The sequence below is a fragment of the Vanessa tameamea genome, chromosome 26 (genome assembly GCF_037043105.1).
Source record: "Vanessa tameamea isolate UH-Manoa-2023 chromosome 26, ilVanTame1 primary haplotype, whole genome shotgun sequence".
Classification (NCBI taxonomy): Eukaryota; Metazoa; Arthropoda; class Insecta; order Lepidoptera; family Nymphalidae; genus Vanessa; species Vanessa tameamea.
The window spans coordinates 7,113,557-7,127,645 of record NC_087334.1 but is presented as its reverse complement, the minus strand read 5'-3'; the positions used below and the strand labels follow the sequence as shown (position 1 = coordinate 7,127,645).

Genomic DNA, 14,089 nt, shown 5'->3' with positions numbered 1-14,089 from the left:
ATTTTACTAAGAAAGGTTACAATTTCGTAAATAGCCGATTAGTTAACGTTAAAAATTAATCCCGAATGAGAAGCTTCATTGGCATATTAGCAAGCTTATATAGCCGCAGATTCCGAGGTCCTGCATTCAAACGAGAAGTTTTCTCCGCCATTAGTCTTGAAGTTGGCAGAGATCCAATATAATATTTCCTTTGCAATCAAGCCACGAGCGTATTCTACCATACATGACATGACAAACATGACATGGAATAAAGGAGCATCGTGTATAGGTTTATTTGTGTTATCTCTCGTTAACATTTGAAACAATTAAACATTGTATTCAGATAACTGCAATAGAAAAACGAAATTTGTAAGAGATTTCATTGTCGTCTTCTATCTTAATTATAAATATAAAAATATTATTATATCATCTCAAGGGGAGAGACCAGAGTTGACCGGGGACTTCGTTAGCTTTCCGCTCAGAGAATCGGAATTGCGATTCAAAGAAAATACTGCTTGAATTCTCTCTACTATTCTATACATTATTTTGATTAACTCATCATTCTAAGTAATTCAATATGTAATCATTTACGTTCATCGTTCGCAGTGATTTCATCTTCCATTTATTCATAACTTATGTTATAAAAATATACTTCATCGAGTATTTTAAATCGTAAAGCATTACCATTGGTTCGGAATGTAGATTCTACCGAGAAGAGTCGACAATAAACTCAAGTTACTTAAAAAACACAGAAGCAACGTGATTGATCACGCGGCAAGTTTTCACCTCCAGAAGAAGGAATACCTCTGCTTATTGCCGAGACTACTAGATTGGCATTATAAGGAAGGTTTCTAAAAATACTATATCGTATAACCAAGGAATCGATTAATATTTGAAATCTTGTATATATCTAAGTAGTTCCAGTTTAAACCGGATATGCACTGAAATTAATTATTTTTCTAAAACATCTCAGTTACCAAAAGTAATAACTGACTCTTTAAAGGGAAATCTCTGAGGATTTATACTATACTATAAACTTTTAATGAGAAAAGTTTAACTTTCTAAAACATCTATATAAGACCTTTAATAACGGGGAGAGCTACGAGAGGAATCCCTTTCGTCGTCTGTGTTCCTTGTCAATTATAACTTGTGTGCATTTCACATAGAAAGTAAGTCGTGCAAATAAGCCATCTCTCATTCCTGTTAATGAGAAGAGTATAAACCTCAACTGCCACGTTTTTATACTGTTACTAGCTGAACCTGCGGCTTTACCCTCGCGAAATTATAAGACACAAATTTCCAAACCCCCGTTTACCCCTTTAGGGGTGGAGTTTCGTAAAATCCGTTCTTAGCGGATGTCTATAGGGAACATTAGATTATTAGTTTCTGAGATTTAGTGATTAATCAATATTATTATATATGGTATTTCGCTTTAACCATACTGTTATTTTTAAATCCCTTCTGAAATCGTACATGTATAACTATATCCAATATTTCGCTAAAGAATGAGCCTTGAGTTGGCTCAGCGGTTAGGGCATGCAAATTATCAACGAATCTATTATATAAAATTATCGCTTTATACGTTTATAATATAGGTATACATTATATTGCACATACACACACACACAAGTGCACTCTCTATTCCCTCACTAACACAATCCGATGGGACGGTAAATCCGACACGGAGTCTAGGCGCAGGGCCAAATTAAATAATACAGTACTTACATACAGTTCATTACGTTACACTCACCGAAGAACAATAATAACTTGGATAAATTAATATTACACAATAGAAGATTAGGGAGTACCTAATTAATTAACTTACAAACAATACATTAATTGCACACTTGAATTCATAATAAACAAATTATCTACTATTATCTAAATCGAGGTCGTCACGTTTCGCGCATATTCAAATAATTAATAAACGACTCACCACTACTTAAAGTCATTTCGTCGTGACAAAGTGCCTCTAGGGATGCGCTTACTTTACTTTACCAAAACGTGGTAAATATATTATTAATTGAAATACTAATATCAGACAAATGAAAAAAGTATTGAAGCTGGACAAAGGTCTCATATTTAAAAAAAAAAACGGAAATATTGAACCTCAACTTTACATTACTTTAATTATTTTCTGATTCTTCTATTACTGCACGATTAAGTCATTATAAACCAATTTAAATTCATACTAGCTTAAGCTGCAGCTTTACCCGCACAAAATTTATAAAACTTTACCACGATTTTAAACAATAACCCTTCCCCCTCCCCTCGGAACTCAAACTATCTCCGTACTAAATTTCATCTAAACCGTTTCAGCAGTTTAAGCGTGAAGAGGTAACAGAGAGGTACCTGATTTAAATAGATAGTTACATTTACTAAGACAAAGAACAGATTTAAATAATATCTTAAATAAATCATTTAGTGTTATTTTTATAATTTTCTTTTATAATCGTTTTAGCAAACCAACTAAAAACCTTTCAATATTTGAACCTTTAAAATGTCTACGAACTTATAAAATATTGTGCTGAATCGAAGTTAGAGTAATACACAAAAAATAAATTGTTTAATTGTTATTTACGTAATAAAGTTTGTATATATTTAGTCTAGTTGGTAAGCCTTAGTCTATAAATATACTTAAAAAAATGTTATTCGTCAACCGTCAAGAGTTAATCTTAATAAAAAGAACAGTCATAACAGTCATATAATCCAAACCCACTTAACTAACAGAGTCGTGACGAGGTTTCTCAATCTCAAACCTCGTGATCAAAATACTCAACAACACAATAAACGTGACAAATTATGAAATAACAGTGAAAAAGGTTCGTTAGCGACGCAACGCAATTTAAAAAAGTGAGGATTGGCAAAAACGTGATAGCTCACTGAGCTTCCATGTGCGCGATCTGGGATAAATTACTTTTTATTAATACTAATAATATAACGGTTTTACATAACAATAAAACCGATATTATGTGCCGAGAGGAAAACATATAGCATTGCAGAAAGTACTTCCTGGTGAAGACTTTGAAGGAATATGGCGGCGGTTCCCGCGCACTAACGCCACCTAGTGACATTGCTGTGAAGACGTGTTTGTTATCTGCTGGTGAAATGTGTAGTTTTTAAGCACAACTATGATGAAATTGATAACTAATGAAATTAATAAATTATAAACAACTGAAATGTAACAATCATTTTAATGTATACAAAATATATATAATATAACATTGTTGTCTTTACTATCCTGGCTTAAGAAATTATTGTAGAATTTCGTGAGATTAGAGCGATGACATTTGATAATAATATATTATTTTCCTTCCATTACCTACTATACAAACAAATATAGTCATTGAAATTATTATCATTAGTTTATTATCATTGTTATATATATAAAAAATCAATTCGGTGTAAATGTTTTGAAAAAAGAGTTATGACTAGAGGTGCCCTAATACCACGGTCCTGAAGAACTGTACGCACCCAATTCCCGATTACAGTTCGAGAGGCAGCCTTAATGTCACCATTGACAGTGATGAAAAGGTTATCTAAATTGATATTGCTAGTTAATCGCCTAGTTTTTGTACTTTTTATGAGTGCTCTAACTAATGTGGACGGGACATATGTTTTGATCATCATGTTTAGAGAGTTTCCATGCGGATTGGCGATAATTGTGAGTGTCCGTTTTAGACCCAAAGGCCGGTATTAAAATGATGCTATCTCCGTTATCCTGGAAACTCTCTGTAGAAATTTTTAAAAGCGTCAGATCGTGGATTCTTCTTCCCGAGGCTAGCAATAGAACTGCTGCTGTCCTTCGTGACAAGTCGAATAAGGTGTCTTTAAAGGGGTTAGCCGATAGCCAATTTAGGACAATTCGAGGATCCCATGTAAGTGCTCTCTTTATAGTTTTTAGGTTTAACTGTTCGAATTGCTTTAAGGACATGTTTGATAATGAAATCGGAAAATGTTTGATGTTCTACGTGTGGGCCACAAAATGGTATAATTGCTGATTTGCGCACCAGGATCGTGTTGTATGCTAAATTTTCTCTTAGAAAAAGGTGTATCAGAAATCTAGCTATATCGGTAGACTGGGGAGTTTTTGGGTTCACCAGTGAGCTGGAGCATCAAGCTAGCCATCTCTTTATGGCAGGAAAATAGTTAGTAAGTGTTGATTGTCGCCAACTCTTTCTTAATAATTCTTTTTCTTCTACAGCCCAGTCTTTTACTTGTTCGCTTCACCCCCAATTTTCCAGACTTTCAGGGCTAATGTTTGCACTCGTGGAGGTTGCGATGTTGTCACATCTATGAGCACCTCCGAGAGGTTCTGTAGCTCGTGCGGTGGCTCTAATGCCCTCGATTCCAGGTCTTGTAGCCAGAACACCTGAGGCCAGTCTGGGGTCACTACAAGATAAGTTCCCTTGGCGTTGTTCATATGTGCTAACACCCTGGGTAATAGGCTGGGAGGTGGAAAAACCCAGGCGACCCGGTAATTCCAAGGTCTGCTAAAGGCGTCTGTATAACATGCCGATCGATCTTTGCAGTCTATTGATACATAGTTTCGTACAACAGCTGTATTTTTTGACGCGAACAGATCTATTTCGGGATACCCCCATTATTGGAAGTCTTGCGATGTCGCATTGGGTTTCAGGTGCCATTCCGCCGGATGTATTCCTCGTGATAATCTGTCCGCAATTATGTTGTACCTCCCCGGGAGGTAATATGCTGACAGCGTTATTTTGAATTTGTCCGCTAGTTGGAGAAGTTTGAATGTCAGTTCCAGCAACGCTAAAGATTTGGTTCCGCCTTCTTTCCGGATATACGCTATCAGTGTTCGATTGTCGGATTGGATCAGTAGATGTGACTACTAATTTTTGAGTTCATTTTGATAGCAGCGAAAACGGCGAATAATTCTTTTTGTTGCTGTGCCACCTCCTTTGGTAGAGTGACCAGCAACCTTTTTTTTTATGTAATAGATGGCAAACGAGCAAGAGGCTCACCTGATGGAAAGTAACTACCACCGCCCATGGACATCTGCAACACCGGAGGTCTTGCAGGTGCGTTGCCGGCCTTTCAGGAAAGAGTACGCTCTTTTCTTGAAGGTTCTCAAGTCGTATCGATTCGGAAAAACCGTCGGTGAAAGCTGGTTCCACGGAGTGGTTGTGCGAGGCAGAAAATAACCTGACATCACTTTTCCAATCCAGTTGAGCGCCCCAACCCACGTCTGAGGCATCCGTTGCCAGGAAGTGGGTAGCTGGTTTTTTGTGTATCGATAACAAGTGATGAGTGGCTCCACGCCACCACACCATCACTCGGTAAACATTCTGAGGAATACGATGTACTTGACGGGGTAGTCTCTTGTCGAAGCGTCGCAAGAATATTTGGGAATTGCGACAGTGTAGTCTGCCCCGTGGAATGACAAAGTTGGCAAAGCTGCCCCAAAATTGTTTGTAATTGTCGTAGACTCATGTGTGGCTTTTGCGTAATCTGTTCCAGGGCGCTGTTGATGCATTTTACTTTCTGATTTGGTAAGACCATTTTGTTCTTGGCCGTTAGCCATCGTATCCCTAGATATTTCAAGTCTTGTGTTGGAGTTAGGACCGATTTCTGGAAATTCACTTTCCAACCCAACAGTTCCAAGTGTCTTACAGCCTCCGCAGCCTGAATACTTAACTTGGTTCGGTCTTGGTGCACCAGTAGAAAGTCGTCTAGATAGACTAGCACTCGACAATCTTTCGCACGCAGGGTCTCCGCGACCCAGCATGTGATGGAAGAGAAAAGGTGCAGAAGCTAGACCGAAAGGCAGGCACGTCATCTGATAAATACGGTTCTGATAACTGATTCTGAGGAAGGGTCTGTGTGATTTTGCTATAGGGACATGAAAATAAGCCTGCGAAATGTCGATCTTTATCATCCAGTCTCCAGGTTGGAGAAAGTCCGGCATTTCTGTATGGGAAATCAAATGAAAGTGTTTCGTTTTTACATATTTGTTTAGTTCGCGGAGATCGAATATTGGGCGCATCGATCCATCGCTTTTCTTCCGGAGAAAAAGTTTGGAGATGAAACTCGGAGATTTTGCCCCGACTTCTTGAAGAACTTTTGATCCACTAGTTCGAGAATTACTTGAGTCATGGCAAGAGAATTTTTTGTTGCATACTGGTCCATTATAATTTTTGTATGCCAAACAAGGGGGGGTTTTCTGAATAGGGGTATTCGGGATCCCGTGATTGTCATCATGATAAATTTGTTTGCATCCAAAGCCTGCCATCTGTCTTTGAACTGTACAAGGCGACCCCCCTTGAACGATTGTGTTGGATAGTCATTTTTTTTTATCTCTGTTACGAAATGTAAAGTTTTTAGTTTGCTTGTTGTTGTCAGTCTTGTTTTTGTATGTTTGCTTGTTTTGTGGTTTCTTATCTGAACTTTGATAATAATTGGCCTTAGTGGAATTGTAACTTTTAGATGTTGAAAGTGCATTAAGTGTCCTTTTCAGATTAAACTTATCTTTTATTTTACGTATTTTTTTACGAATTTCGACCAACTTGGCGAAAGTACACAACGCTATGAAGCCATATGGCGGCGGTTCCCGCGCACTTGCTGGTTAACTAACGCCACCTAGTGACTAATGAAATGTAATGAATAAAGACTAATGTAAGGTAACAATCGACCACAGATTAAAGTAAGTATACGACTGCTTCTTCTTTATCTTCACAGCAATGCTGTAAGTTTTCCGGAAGGCACATCCATAAATACTATAATACAAATATGTAGGTGCGTTAATTGGTATATTTCTTAGTAATACGAGATCGATGTTTAACTATTGTTACTTTTTACAAATACCGTAAGTCTATAAATTATCTATAAATAAAATCATTAAGAGTTGTATAGCTCTATCTATTGAGTTACATTCAATCATAGAATATAAATGTAATGGATACTTTTTGGTTGGAACTTTTTTTTAAAAAAAGTATTTACTTATTCCGAACACCATAATAGATAATTTATTACACTTACTGGATATTACGAATTGCACTGGATATTACGACTTGATAAAAATTGTTTGCTACGGTTGTAGCTAAAATAAATATTAACAAAATTCTCACTTATTTTCTTACAATAATATACAGAAAAACATCTACTATAGCCTATACCAATGGAAATTGGAAAAAAGATAATCAAACCTTAGATTTACGTATTTCATGCGATTTGCTAATAACTCGGCTATATAGTGTACTACTAACAGTTTATGATTAAAATATATTTAATTATAATACAACTCTATTACACTTATTTACACTTTTACTTCCAAAATTTCCAAAACGATAACATTTTCGTCAACGTTCAAAACGCCATTTTTTTGCAAAACCATAGTGAATACCATAGATAATTCAAGCACTCGACCAATGATATCACGTCAATTTGCTGTCAAATGTTGTTCATTTGGCTTTTCTACTCTTATGGTTGGAATAGAGTATACAACATATTATTAAATTAGATACACAAGTTTTCTTATCTATTACAAAACATTCTACAATTAAAAAATATATACCTAAAGATAATATCGTGGAATATGTTTTCCTTGAATTACAGGCTATTTATATCAATTAAACTTCAAATATATTACTGTTATTACATATATAGTAATTATACTATACAGGAGTAAGTGTTTGAGTTTATTTCTGCTATTTTCGGATGTGCTCCACATTAGGTACTGCGTGTAGTTTACGTTAATGTTTTCGAATATTATGTAATTCGATATTTTGATAGTTTATTTACCTATTATAAAATGAAAAACCTACTAATGTAACAAAATGAAAACTCATTCTTAACGTATCGTTTTGTATTTCTATAAAATGTTTCCGATAACAGTAATTGCGCAAACAATTTCGACTTACACAAAAATAAAAATAGATTTACATAAATGGATTTTATAATTAGGCTTTAAAAATCTTGCACGGCGTTACACGATATTATTTTTAGGTTAATGTATTTTAATTGTGCAAGGAGAGCACAAACATACGAAAAATGTCACGTAAGAATCAAAACAATCTGAAAACAAACCAATTAGTTGTTAAAAACAGTTACACTTACGCGGCAATTTTATGTCAATTTACTAATGAATACATACATAGGTACATATAAAACACCTGAAAACCCGCATTAATGTGAAATATTTTTCTTCCTTATCCTTGGGGATCAGGCTCCTTTCAGATTTTCGCTGCTTTAGGACTAGTCTTTTGCAAATTTCCCCTGATTCAAAAAATTATGTAGTTAACGTTTAAGTTATATATACATTTTCAGACATTATGAATTAAAACGAACTTTTCTCTCGAAGATTTTTAGTTCCGCAAGTCCAAAGATACGAAATGAATAGTTGACACTTCCATGCTTAGGAATACACGTAAAGCCGTCAATACTTCGCCTAAACTCTATTCGATCGCGTCGGTCAAGAGGGCATCAGCACTCGGCATAATCATTTTTACAGAGGCTCGTAAAAAGTAACCACATAACATTTATTTTTAATTAACAAGCATCGTACTAATATTTTCCAAAAAAAAAAGGTTTATAATCTCTACAGCCGTTTCTATAATTTGTTGAAATTTAACCCACTCTTAGTAATTTCCCTTTTTTATTACATTATATGATACTAGTTGTCGCCCGCGGCTTACCTCGCGTTGTAGGGTTTGTTCGCCAGGTGTTAGGCATAAAGCATAAGCTTGCTTCATAACAACCTTCAGTTCAGTGATTTGGTCGTGAAAGAGTAACTGACAGACAGTCAGTTAGACAAGCCGAGTTTTTTTTTATAGTTGTTAATGGAATAGGCGTCTTCCATCTCACCTGATGGAAAATGTAGATGAAGACGAAGACCTATTCACTCTTAAAGGCTCCAGAGTTCAACTCATTAGGAAAAATAGACCCAGGCAGGTTGTTCCAAATCTTGGCGACTCTCACCAAAAACGAGCTCTCAAACCGTTTAGTTCGAATTTTGGGTAGGTCAACAACGTATGGGTGATAGACGAGTTACTTTCGTATTTGTAATATTAGTATCGATTGTTTAGCTGTAGATTCTGTTATGTATGTACGTATGTGTATATATATAGCAATACAATATCACAAGGGGGTAGTTTTACCCCGCCCGTCCCCAGTTTAAATTCAATCACAATCAGATTCCGTAATTGCATTAGACGCCATTTTACACTACTTTCTCATGCACATAGGAAGTTTAAGATTAAAATTTATCAACTAAGTATTTAAACACGTTGATACTCAATACAGGAATAATCTTATTTATAAATAGGTAATAAGAAATTTACGGTTAGTTTCTTTGATTTCCATGCAGGATATCTAAATTTAAATACGTGCGAGCATTTTATGCAATTCGAAATAATGAGTATCTAAACGACTTATTGCCGGTTTTTCTTCGTAAAATATAAATTCCACAGTTCGTATCGCTTTTCATGTAATATTTTCTTGCGAAATCAAGATTAAAATGTGCTCGCTCTTGAATAACTTATATTTTGATTTGATTCTGTAGCCCATTTAGAGCTTTAGGAAAAATTAGTTTGCAAACACGTTCATTGCGCAAGCTAAAAAAGCTACTACACTTAGGTATTTGGTAAACAGATCAGATCTGTAACAAAGTTAGAACACAATACAAATTTACGTAATACTCGTTGAAAGGTTAATGTGTAATGTAGTCGCAGTGATGACCTTACTCACCTTTGGAACATATACGACTATTAAAACAACAGTATAAGAATGTTACGTTTGTTTACGCCTAGTTATTTAAATAAAGCTGTACTATCAAACTTTTATTTTTAAAGGAAGATTAAATGCAATATCAAGGCATTTAAATCTCCCCCATTACTCAAGCAAGTTTTGAGTGCTCCTGGCGGACCAAACTACCCACTGCCACAGCCTCGTTACTGTGACGTCACTGCTAGGTAATAACCACCCTAATAAAAGGCTGAATTACACAATTCTATGAATATGCAAATCGAAATCTAAAAACTATTGACCTACGGTTGAAAATCGACTACGAAAATTAACACAGTGGTCCCTATCGATTGACGTGAAGTGTAAACAGAGCTTCTATTGTTATCTGTGTTAGTAATGATCGTAAACATTAGGCCAGTTACGTAAGTCCGATTGATAGGAAGCTAAAGAGGGCAATTACCTTTGTGTATAATTTATGTCAATTGTAAATAACGAAAAAAAAAAATCTAGACAAATTTAATTAAACAAAAACTTTATTTCAAATGAAACTAACATCAAATGTATTTTACATTGTGTAGTCATGTATTTATTAAAGTTTAATATGTAAATATATATACTATTAATAGCTATTATAGTTAAGGAATAAGGAAGTATTTGTTATTATGTATGTAATTATCGTTTTTAAATTAATCTGAATGATATTAGAAAATCTATATATATAAATATATGTTCTTAAAAGTAATTATTATAACACAAATGATAAATATTAGATATACAAACAGCACTTTATAATTAGACTGAGATTTATGAGATAGAGAAAATCATAGATGAATTGTAAACACATTGTTTTGAAAATTGGATGTTCATGAATCTACCATTTCCTATGCGAAACATATCTAATGATAAGGTCTCATTAGTCTAACATTGGAGGCATTTATATCAGGTATCATATACCAATAAAATGCATTGATTGTTTCAAATATATAACAGGTAATGATTTAAATGGACGATTATCGTTAAAGTTCAGCTTACACTTGAAATTTTACAATGTAGACCATAGTTTAATAAAGTAGAGCCTCACTAAGAAGGATTTTCCATTGCCATTTTTGTGGTCAGTAGAACTAATATATTATAATATTAAAACAAACCATACAATCACGTTGACTTTGAAATTGAAATAAAATGTTATGAAAAAATCATCTTTATTTGTATGACCTCTATTACTGCTATTGAATTAATTACATCCATTCATAATGATGATTATCTTCTCTTGACCTACCAGCCACGGCGTCCATCCTCAGGGGATACTGAAGTAGCCAGGACATATTAAAGTACAGAAGTGTGTATGCAAGCACAAGTGTACTCTCGTACTGATAGGATGGCAAATTCATCACAACTGCAATGATTTCAAGCACAAGACCAACTGCTTTACATACATTCCATGGTACAACAGTATAAATACTGTCAACATCCAGCCTCGGAACAATCAAATAACATCCATGCCCAACAACAATATGAAGCTAGGATCTACAGAATTCTATAATAACATATTAGACAAACAAGCCATTAAAAAGATTAGTTCATTCTGGGTTACCAATCCAAGCATAACATACTGATTTATACCCTATAAGTATTCGATAAAACAGTTTATGCTAATATATTAACAAAAATATTTTTCTTCAATAAATCTTGAGTAATGTCACATATAGGTAACTGTGTTCAGAGACATAATGAGAGTATGTTAAAAACAAAGGTATAACTGTAATAAAACAGTTTGTCATAAAACAGTTCCCACAGCCTCATTGTTGTAACAAATCATAATGTTATGATGTTTATTTTTGAGAACATGTATTAACTTGGTATAGTTTTTTTAAATTATATATGACAAAAAAACATTTAGTTTTAATTGTACAGATAAAAAATAAATCAATTATAATTTGTGTTTATTTAATTTGCATGATGAATTTATGTGTTTGTTATGCAAATGCATGTTTATGAGCTATCAGTGATAATATTGTACACAATCACTTAATTTATTTAACAAGACTATAAGTCCTAAAAAAATACTTTAGACTGTCTGTAACAATACCATCACCTCTGTATTTGATATACATACTATACTATGAATGGTAATTTTTTATGTAAATATTTTTATAACCCAAACATTTTCATGAATATTCTTTTAGGTACTGAGTAGATATCATTAATTACTTTTTATTTTAATGAAGAACCTTCAGACTGTTACACATTTCTGTAACTATCTTGTATTTTCTGTATTTTGTTTATAAATATTACAATATGAAAAGAGTTCTTAATTGTCATTTTTTTTAGTCATGCAAAATTTAATTTGTTTAACTAAAGTAAGTAAAAATATATTTTAATAGTATTGGGTACAGATTTAGTTTTCTCTGCTACTTGATTCAAATTCAAATTAAAAAAAAAACAAATCCAGTTATATTAAAGTCATATGTTACAAATCAATTACTTGGGTTATTTAATGTATGTATATTATTAATATTTTTTTAATGTTTTAGAAGTCTTTCTTTATAAATCCTATTTTATTAAATAATATTTTGACTTTGATTTTAGTTCATTTCTATATGTATAGTAATTATATTCATATTTAAATTAGTAATAAGCTAAGTTTGTTTAAGCCTAAACTACAAAAATTGTTTAATAAAAAAACTAAAATGATTATTTTATAAAGTAATTAGTTAGCTAGTCTTCATGACTAAAATCTCACAGGGCTAGTATTATTTTTTTGAATGAAGGTAGTTATAAATAAATTTACTTTTACTTTAATAAAAAATCGTTGAGACCATTATTTTTTGTGTTTCAATAAGTTTAAATTTCAAAAATGTGTTGTGAAAAAGTTTTTGACTAAGTTAAACTGATAATGAAATATTTATATATACGAAGTTATCGACAATATTTCGCAATCGCGATTATTGACAGCTGAACAAACCTTGAAAACACCGCGAATTACTACACCACGCTCAACAGTGACAACAGTAAATTAAAATTTCTGACCTTCCGCGCTTTGGTTCAATGAAGACGGCGCCGCAGATGCCGACAAATCCTTTTTCTTCCCACCTTTGGGTGGATCGGAATCGGAATCGTCGAAAACTAGCGTCCGCACCGACTGTGAACACCGACGATCCATTGCCACTCACTACACAACACACAAATAAACTAATATTTTCGCCATTTATAAACACCCAATCTCTTCGATCGTATTATACATCATACATGCAAAATACACTAAGAAACCCGGATTTTTAAAAGCAACAAATACATTTGCTTTATTTCATAACAAAATGAAAGTATTTATATATCGCAGGCCATCATATTTTACGCGACACACTACTCCTTACAAATTGAAAAGTGACACTTTTACGTTTTGAAAGATGGCTCGCTGTCGTTTGTTTCTCCCTAGAAATGTTGCCCATGCGATATATTTTTTTGTAAGTTCCCCTTGATTATTTATAATGTGTTCGTTCAGAAACTAATAACAAATCTAGAATTTCAAATATGTACAACTAAGTAATAGCTCAATGACTTGAAATTAAAAATTTAATAATTACAATTATAAAGATGATCTAATGATATAATAGTCAATGCTGGTAATAGTTTAAGGTATTTTGAATTTTGATTGAATCTAAGTTAGATTATCGCTAAGTGTCACATAACTCATGAACTAACCTGCATTAAATATTTTATTTTATCTAAATTGAGCAATGTTGTTGATTATTTTTTTTATATATTTTTAATTATTTAGCAATAATTACTAAAACTATTAACTACTATACTAAAATAATATATTTATTTTAAAGTTCCTTCTTCAAACACGCCTAAACTGTCTTACTAGGACAACAAAAACGAGAAAAAAATTAATAATATTTTATTAAGTACTAGAATTAGTGTTCCAAGCGATTTCGATATGTAACAGCTAGTGTATGTATATAAAGTAAAAACAAAATATATACATACATATTTGGTACTTAATATAACAAAACGATAATTGTTTTATTAAATATCTGAATTCAAAATATTTCTTCGTTATTACCATAAAATTTTATTATCTCTGGTATAAATTTTGCGTTCAGAAATAGAAAATAATGCTTTAATTATAAACAGAGCCATCTTTTGGTAAACTACTTAAATAAACGAACTAGACTTACCAGATAAAAAATATATTTTACCAAGTGTTGCTGAGTATAATGTTTTTAGTGGTTTTGTCATTTAAATTATATTGATAAACAAATATACTATATGTCCACTGTTTTAGCTTCATATTTTTTATCACGAGCTTCAATTTTAGGCATTAAATACTATCTAATTTTTATATTTTCATTATGAAGTCAGTGCCATCTAGCGGCCATAATAGTAAAATAAACGTTTTTCC

At 33.1% G+C, this 14,089-nt stretch overlaps 1 protein-coding gene across 3 annotated transcripts in view; it reads right to left on the bottom strand.

Annotated features, from left to right (window-relative positions):
* The window catches only part of Dop (drop out), an 82,042-nt gene extending 68,919 nt beyond the window's left edge, over positions 1-13,123 (bottom strand). For all 3 annotated transcript variants that reach the window (XM_064219221.1, XM_064219222.1, XM_026638276.2), the window contains exon 1: positions 12,715-13,123. In XM_064219221.1, the coding sequence (XP_064075291.1) occupies positions 12,715-12,847 (133 nt within the window). In that variant the 5' untranslated portion in view covers positions 12,848-13,123. The remainder of the gene's footprint in view (positions 1-12,714) is intronic.
* Positions 13,124-14,089: the final 966 nt, after the last annotated feature.